Raw genomic sequence first — 8951 nt, 5'->3', positions numbered from 1 at the left:
TGTGTGTGTGTGTGTGTGTGTGTGTGTGTGTGTGTGTGTGTGTGTTGGAATAGATACTGAAGCCTGTTCCTTTTCGACATGGAAAAGTTTTTCAGCACTTTCCCAACAGGTCGGTCACTGGGGCAGTTTGAGCAGTGCTGATTCCTGACTGTTTTCTCTGAAGCCATTTTGACTTCTGGTACCAGGTCGGAGGGGGAAAGGTCTCAGAAAAGTGTGATGTCATGTCACACTGATAGGAATAAATTCAAAATCCCAGAACAGGTTTCTTCCCATTTGTCGATAATCATTCCACTACAACCTCTCCCATTTCATTCATACATAGCCTTTCTCACAATCTGAAAGTAGCCCTAAGATGCCCATCTGAACCTTTTTTCTAGTATGATTCTACTCATTTTCCTGGTGAGTGTATGTCATTAGCATGCTCATAGAGAGTGCAGTCGTGTTTTTACTAAGGGCTGTTCTGTTGGGGTTATTCTTGTAGGTTCTCTTCTGAAGCTCTGATTGTACTACATCCTTTTCCCTATTTCTTTATAACTCTACAAAAGAGAGTCTTCTGGAGACAAGGTGCAGAAAGGACAGATGGAGAAAGAGTAGAATGCAAGATCAGAGGGCAGAGGGTCCCAGGTGCTGCTGCAGCCAAGGGATTCTGTGCCGGGGGCTCATTTATCACAGCTTGTCTCCTGGCAAGTCTGTGCTGCAGGAATGAAAGTGAGACAGATGAAGGGAGATCAAAGCAGGCGGAGAAAATGGAAAAGTACCCACCCTGTCTAGTCCGTATCAAAAATAGAGATTTTAATGTGGCCGCATCATTTGGAGTCAGAGGATCCTCTCCATCTCCAAGGTCTAACTCTCTGATTCTTTTTCTTCCATCACATTTTGTCTAGCATCTAGGTGCAGGTGGGGAATATTAAGGGAGGGAAGTGGCAGCCTGTATATTAGTTGTCTGTGCTCAGGCTTGCCATCAAGCCTAGTTCATACCTTCCCTCTTGACCCCTTGGCCCTTTGGCCCCTTCCCCACTTGTTTGGGGATATGAATAAGTTTGTTTACTGTCTGTCGACCTCGTGATGTCTTTGCACAGACATGACCCAAAGTCATCATTCCTTTTGGGCTTCTCTGTTTCCATGACTACCATCTCAGGGTTGGCTACTTTCCCAAGGTCACCATGGCAACTATCAGAGGGGAATCATGCTTGGGATGCTTTGGATGGGTTTTTCATGAATGATTAGAATGTGTGACACAATGCAGACGTGAAAATGAGAAGGGAGGGTGGAGGGGACTGGTTGGTGGGTGGCTGGGGGGAGAACTCCCGCCAGACAGTCTGTGTGCTCCCTCCATACACCCAGTGCTGCTGCTGCCCATCTCACTCTCCAGCTACAGGCTTCGAAATCCAGCTCATTGACTCCCTTGCTCATCAGGGACCACGGGGTAGTCTCAGCCGGAGTCCTTCCATGCTCTTCAGATCGTGGGGTCAGGATGTTGGGGGCAGCATAGGAAGAGGTGATGTCACAACTGCAGTGCCCTTTTCCGTGGTAGGTACTCGATGGGCGGGCTCACCTGGCAGCATCGATGCTCTGGAGGCAGGGTACCAGGAGGAGGGGCCTGGGGCTAGGTTTGGGTTGCAAATGTTCCAAACGAGAGTTCTTTGTGAGAGGCCAACATGATGGCAAAGGATGTCATCTCACTGGAGGGACCACCTTTGTGGTTGCAGTCAGGTCTCTGGACTTATCACTGTAGACCTTGGGAAGGTGGGAAAGGATGTTTCTCAGGGTGTGGGTGTGTTGTAAAATATTAAGCAGTGCTGCTACTCAGGCAAGGTTTCAGGTATTTCACCCATTACCATTCTGTAAATTGTTGCTTCAGTTCTCAAAACATTCTGTCAATCTCCATTACAGCTGAAAATGTAGCTTCTTGTTCTGTGAGGTGGAATAACACAGAGTGTGAGGAATGTTTGTGAGTGGTGTTTCATCTAAAAAATGACACTTTTCCTATGGTATAGAACTAAGAGGAATATTGAAAATCTGACCACTGGCTGTTGGAGTGAGAGGAGGAGTTGCTGGTGCTGGATAGTTGTTTTAAAACAATATATTAACAACTGCATATGGGGTCTCCTGAACACTAAGAGCAAAGTATCCATGACTGTGAAAGTTGTGTTGTAGCATCACTTTTGGGGTGGTACCCTTAGAATAAAATGTCCTCTTCTGGACCTGCTTTTAAAGAAGACAAGAATTGTGTGGCTTTCGGGATTGTGGGTCTTCTTTCATCGTGCTTAGAACAATGATTATAGTTAGATCCTCTTTGGAATGGAAAATATCATCCCTCTGAGAGTAGCATATCAGAAGATCCTTCTGGTGGTCTGAGCCTAGGCTTTACTTAACCTATATTTGCTTTTTGTTTATTTTTCTTTCAGTTGCATTTTCCAATCAGTTCTGTCCAGGTGACTGTGCCCAGGTTATGACGACTAATCCTAAACCAAACAAGGCATTAAAGGTAAGAAGGAATCCTATTAGGTAGTTTCAGGTAGATCCCAAGAAATTTTCAGAAACTTGTGACAAAATCAGGTTCTACCAAGGGTCATTTGTGTGGAATAATACCTTGTGTCCATAAGAGTATGGGTATCTTTATTCCAGAGTTCAGAGCAGCACATAAGTTCAACATGGGCTGACCCTACCCTCCTAACAGGGACCTGTGTTCAGGTTTTGTTGAATGAGAATTGGCAGCCTTGAGAAGTTGGAAACCCAGTGAGGGAGAGTTGTTGAGAGTATCTAGGGGCACCTAATTTAGAAGATAAGAAAGCCCCATCCCTTGCCAGCCTGGTGCCCGTTGGTGGTGGGATAACATTGAACCCACTTAGGTTCTGCTTCCTGGGTGCTTTAGAATGAAAGCCTGAGGACTACTTTTTTAGATAAAAAATCAGTAGTCTGGGACTTAGCTCTTTAAGGGCAGGCAGGGACTATTTCATATTCTGTCTTTGTATGCCAGCACCTAGCAGAATGACTAACACTAAATACTTGGCAAATGTTTCATTGATCCAGTTCTTTGAGCACACACAGCCTCTCAAGTGCACTAGAAGGAACACCTGAAGCTTTTCCTATGGAGCAGTAATGCTCAGAAACATGGAGAGAAGCAGGGGGATGGATAATGATTTATAGGCAAGGTTTTTGTTTGCCACATCTGTCATCTAGCAGGGTTTTTTTTGTTTGGGTTGGGGTTTTGTTTTTTAGTATAGAGGCTTCTGTAACAGTGTGTGGATTTAATAGACTTCTTTTCTGGAAATTGAAGGAGGGATTCTATTTTGCTGTGGGGTGTGTGACTTTTCAAATTGAGGTTTAAAGTTGATTTATTGCCTACTCGTGTTAGTGGAAGATTCTAAAACAGCCTGTCATATACATGTTTCAAACTGGCCAGGCCAGATTCCTAGCTTGGTTAGGTTATATACATATTCTTATTCATTGTCAAGTACAGCCAAGATGCCATGTTTTACCTTTGAAGAAATATAGGGGGCAGCTCCATACATGGCCTTGTATAGCTTTGTAAAGCCCCCTAGGTATTGCTCTGGATTCCTCTGTAAAGCCCTCTCTAGCAATCCCAGCCATCTGCCTCCATGCACTTGTAGTCAGCAAGATGAGGTCACCTAGGCTGCATACTCCCCATTTTCCCGGCTGTTAACCCTGGGCCACTGGTATCTTACCAGGTCAAGAAGGAGTCAGGAGAGAACGCCCCAGTGCTCAGTGATGATGAGCTGGTGTCGATGTCTGTGCGAGAGCTCAACCAGCACCTCCGGGGCCTCACCAAGGAGGAGGTAATCCGCCTGAAGCAGCGTCGGCGCACACTCAAGAACCGAGGCTATGCCGCAAGCTGCCGCATCAAGCGGGTGACCCAGAAGGAGGAGCTGGAGCGGCAGCGGGTGGAGCTGCAACAGGAAGTGGAGAAGCTGGCCCGAGAGAACAGCAGCATGAAGCTGGAGCTGGATGCCCTGCGCTCCAAATACGAAGCGTTGCAGACGTTCGCCCGCACTGTGGCCCGTGGACCCATTGCTCCCACCAAGGTCGCCACCACCAGCGTCATCACCATTGTCAAATCAGCTGAGATTTCATCCACCTCGGTGCCCTTCTCAGCTGCATCCTAGTGCTCCAGGCAGCTACTGGTTAGAGGGTGGGCAGGGTGAGGGCGGGTAGGACTGGCAGCCCTTTGAGAAGGGGATGGGGAAATGTCTCTTGTGTTTGGTTAGAGTCTCTTCAGTCCTGTTGAGTCGATGTGTCTCCTCAAAAACAGTGCAAACTACCTGTAAAGGGACCCTCAATGGCTGTTTCACAGTGGCCTTTGATGGTTTGTGACAGGAATTTGAGCTTGGGTGTAGGATAAGGGAAAGACCTTTTGTAGAACTACCCCATTCAACCCCCCCTTCCTGTTTCACCCTCCTTCCCCATTCCCAGACCTTTCTTTCCACCCCTTTGTGACTATAGCAGATCTTGTTATTGAGGAAAAGTTTATTTCTTGAGGTGCCTCTTGGACATTTGGCAGCCAGGAAATGTATATGGGACCCCAAGATTCACCATACAAGGGACCATTACTCCAGCAGATTCCTCTGTCAGCCTATGGCAACTATTGTTCAAGGGGACCTCTGCACCATCTCCTTGCCCACCTGAAGACGCAGCATCACATCTGTTTTGTGCTTACAATGAAACTTAAGTGGTGACTCTGTAAACATGATCTATTTGAGATGTACCAGTTAGAGAAGGCTCTCAGTTTTTAGCTCATATTTTCAACAGTTTAACATATTTTCAACTTTCTTTCCCCCTCCCCCCAGTCTCTCCTCTACCCCACCTCTCTCCGCTATGTCCCCCAGTCATGAGGAATAAATTTTCAGGTTCCTGACATGACTAAATGCCTGGCTTCCCTCCCTGAGCAAGACCTGAACAGAAGGCATGTAGTGCAGCTTAATTCTTCCAGGTGTTCCACATTTAGAATGCACTTACAGCCCTGTTTTAGCAGTTAGCTTAGGATTCCCTGGTGCTCCAATAAAGGAGGTGTGGAAAGTATTAGGTAGGCTTTCGTGTGTGTGCTCACGCACACGTGTGTACAGGATTCCCCAGGGGAGATATCATAGCAGTATTACCGGGCAGAAACTGAGCAGTGGCAAGAGAATGTCTGTTCCACAGAGGACTGATTGAGTACAGAGGTGTTATTTAAGGAGTAACAAAGTGTTCAGGATGGTCTCCAGAGAATAACCAGCAGGAGAGAGAGCTTCAGCAGGAAGGAAGTAGCATGTGTGCTGGGCAAACCAGGACACCTTGACACCCCCTTGTATGCAAACGGGGTGACTGCTGTGGAGCACTGGGAGGCAAAAACAGTCTCGTCTTGTTCCAGTGGGGAGCCATCCATCACGGGACCAGCTGCCAAAACAGCAGGCAGGTCATTGGGCACTGGGAGAGAGGAGGGAAGCTGAGAGGAGGAGCCAGCGTACTTGTTCATTGATTTAGAGCAGATCTGCAGGTAGGCATTTCAGAGCTGATGTCAGCTTCCTTACTGCTATGTGAATAGTGTCTTGTGTTCTAGGCATCTGCTTGTGGTCAGCTCTTCTCCATGTAAGTGAGAACACCGAGTCTCTGAAACATGGTAATTTTGAGGGGCCCAGAGAGGAAATACCGAAAAGAAGGGTTTTTGTTGGGGAGAAGAACATAAGCAAACCTTTGGTTCCAAGGAAAGGATGTGAGAGGGATTAAAGGTGTTGTGGAGGAGGCGGGGGGAGAGAGAGGAATGGAGGCATCCGATCACTGATGCTCTGGCCTGGTGTTTGGTAGCTGAAAGACTTTGGTGCCAGTAGAGATGTTGTCATGTACAGTACACTTGACATCGTGGTTCCTGTTAGAGATGAGACAGGAAGTAGCCTTGTGTGAGCCAACAGAGTGGTGTAGGGAGCCGATAGGGCCTAGAGAGGAAGGGGTCAAGGGTAAAGGTTATCTTGTGTCACTGAAAGAAATAGAAAATGAGTGTTACAGAAGAGACTAGAATGTGGTTGGAGGAAGTTATTGTTGTCTTGATTGACTAAAGAAGGTAGATTGTGCACTCTGGAGAGGAAGTATGTTTTGAACTTGATTACTGAAAGTTTGAGGTTTACCAGGTGGATCCTTGAGAATCTAATTGTGCTCTTTTTCCACTGCATTAAAGATGAGGGGAATCTGTGCAACCTTGGTGCTCAAACATCGTCTGAAGCCTTTAACTTGCTTTTTCTTTCCTGAGCAACTGAGCCATCAAAGATCTCACAGTAATGTTTTCCTGTGGCTCCTTCCCAATGGAGAGTAGTAAAAGCAACCTCAGAACACTTTCTGGATGACTTTATTAAACATTTGGGAAGGTGTTTATTTAGCATTACTACTTCCATATCTTCCACCTCCCCTGCTAATAGATTGCTGTTGACTGTTAAGGTTGGGGAATGAAACTGAATTAGGGTCACATTCCCTGGTCAAGAAGCATATTCTACAAAGTTCTCTGGATCAACTAAGTGCTCTGGTCTACCAGGTGCAGTCTGGATTCTTTATGTGTAGATACCTGTATGTTTGTCTATGGGGTGGGAGGTGGGGAAGAGGAAGAGTGGAATGTGACGCCTATCGATTGACTTTGGGTAAGCTTAAATATACCACAGCCCAAGAGCAACCCTGCGCGTGGAGAAAGCTTTGTTGGGTTCATCAGAAAGAAACCTTCCTCCCACCCCATTTCCCCAGCTCCCTGCTCCCATTTCCCTCTTACTGTACTCCCCCCACCCCTAAACAAAACAAACAAGCTGCAGAGGACCTTAAGGGTCCTTAACCACATAGGGAGGCTATCATAGGAGTGACACAGGCCCCAAGGGCTGAATCTTCATTCTGTGTCTCTGCTGTTGGAATAAAACAAGAAGTATCTGAACTTCTCCAGTGGCACTGCCATGTGGCTGAATAGTTTTCCATTTCCTGGAAGAGTGCCAAAGGGTTTGGCCAAGCTGAGAGCCAGGTCTCTACCAGTAGGCACTTGGATTCTTCCAAAACAAGAGGCCTGAGTGTTAATAAAGCTGTTGATACCATAGCCATGGTAGGTAATCCATATTGGATATCAATAAGGACCACGTGGAAATATTTAAAGAGAGAGAGAAAAAAGTAAATATATATATATATAATTATATACACATTTTATCGTACAGATTTTTCGTAAGCAAAATTAACTTTTTTTTCAAGTTTGATACTGTAAATCTTTATTAAAAATAATTGTCAGGTCAGGAGTCCCTGACCTGGCAATTTGACCTGGGGGTAGAGAATGGGAGTGTCTTCCCTTCTTTTTCCCTAACTCTTCTGCAAATGAGTCATAACCACAGGCTCTATGGAAGGAGGGATCTGTTGGCTGCTCCCCACACCCAGTTTTCCCTCTTCCATTCTGATTAGGGCTCTGGCTTTAAGGCCCATGCATTCTAAATTCTATTCTGCATGACATTCCTTTTGAACCACTGCCCTAGGCTTGGGGGATGACCCCAACCAGGGCTATAACTCCCACCAGATGTCATGCCCTGGCATTTCATTCCCCAGGTGCTCCAACCAAATCCTCTCCCCCACCCTGCAGTCTGCTCCACAGATACCCCTCCCAAGCAACAGTATTTCCTGTCAACCCCCTTTTTCCAGGGTGGGTTTCATTCTGAACTTCTGGTGTCCAAGGCTGGAGTGTTTCTGTTCTCCTTGCTTGTGATACACAGTAAAGGCAGGTAGGTTTTTAGTATTGTTGTTGTCACCTTTTTCACACATTGTTGATGCCCCCTCAGGATGGGAGGGACAATGCTGTGCATGGATGAGTCAATTTTTACATTGAATTTTTGACCTGTAAACCCCTTTCCAGAATGCAGGGTGGACGGCTAGAGACATATCCAAAAGTTATAGTAGATCAATAGCTGTGCTTGCCTGGTCACCTGAAGGAATTTTGGAAGTGTGGGCAGACAGCTGATCAACTCTTGAAATCTGAAGCTGTAGGCTGAGTAGGGAGCAGTGCATTTAGTGGAAGAGGAAGAGAAAGCAAGGCACCTGGGGGTGGGGTGGGGGCAAGAGGATAGTGCTAAGAGAGTTTGATATCCCCTGGAGATGATGTTGGGCATAGGCTGGCCTGGGAAAGAGGTGACATTTTTTTCTCTCTCTCGCCCTCCCTTTCAAATCATTGAAACTTCATTGTCACAATTTTAATATTTTGGTTTTCTTTTTTAATTTAAGAAAAGAAAGTCCATGACCTTTTTGTAACGTGGATTTGTTTTCCTTTTTCTCTTGTGCTTTAATCTTCTGGGACCTTTCCATAGAAGGCAATTCCTTTGCTTACAATGATAGGGACAGTCTGTTTAAGTTTTTAGCACCAGCTCATTCTGTCCTCTGTGGTTATTCAATAATTTCATTTCAATATTTATTTTTGTGCTGCTTTTTTATTATAATATAAATTATTGAGAATATACCAAGTAATGTGGATTCCTGTTTGTATGGCGTATAGCCCAGTGTTTGTGTCCATCACTTTTCTCTTCTGACAGCCACAACGTAATTTATTGCTGTACATTTAGCTGCTGTGACTGGTTTTGTACCTTTCCAATAAAGCATTTTTCTGGTTTTGGACCTGTCCTGGTGTGCAGTCATTGTTTTTGGACTTTGGATTGATAGGTGCTTGTGGGCTGCAGCTGCTTCATATTAACCTGTTAAAGATGTTCCAAACCTCTGACACACTGGCCACGTCACCCTCATCCCCAGGACAGTAAGAAACACTGTCATTCCCAAGCACGCATACCTTGGGACATAGCATGAATTTAACACTGAAACAGACCTTAGAAAACATCTAGCTAATTACCCTCATTTCATAGACAATATTAGCTAGCATTTACACAGTTTTCGGGTTTGTAAAGCACTTTTCATATGTCATTTCGTTTGGTACTTAACAACAACCCCATGATATAGATGTC

The 8951-nt window shown here is 45.6% G+C and overlaps 1 protein-coding gene across 2 annotated transcripts in view; it reads left to right on the top strand.

Annotated features, from left to right (window-relative positions):
* Positions 1 to 8610, top strand: part of MAFK (MAF bZIP transcription factor K) — an 18446-nt gene extending 9836 nt beyond the window's left edge. The window contains exons 1-3 of one of the 2 annotated variants that reach the window (XM_027874275.1): positions 51 to 1530; positions 2409 to 2488; positions 3693 to 8610. In XM_027874275.1, the coding sequence (XP_027730076.1) occupies positions 2453 to 2488; positions 3693 to 4127 (471 nt within the window). In that variant the 5' untranslated portion in view covers positions 51 to 1530; positions 2409 to 2452 and the 3' untranslated portion in view covers positions 4128 to 8610. Of the gene's footprint in view, positions 1 to 50; positions 1531 to 2408; positions 2489 to 3692 lie in introns of those variants that run through there. The other variant, XM_027874273.1, reaches the window with a different exon arrangement.
* The last annotated feature ends 341 nt before the right edge of the window (positions 8611 to 8951 follow it).

This window comes from Vombatus ursinus, unplaced genomic scaffold, assembly GCF_900497805.2.
Source record: "Vombatus ursinus unplaced genomic scaffold, bare-nosed wombat genome assembly UNPS02014807.1, whole genome shotgun sequence".
Taxonomy (NCBI): domain Eukaryota; kingdom Metazoa; phylum Chordata; class Mammalia; order Diprotodontia; family Vombatidae; genus Vombatus; species Vombatus ursinus.
The sequence above is the reverse complement of the archived record's forward strand: the minus strand, read 5'-3'. Positions and strand labels throughout refer to the sequence as shown.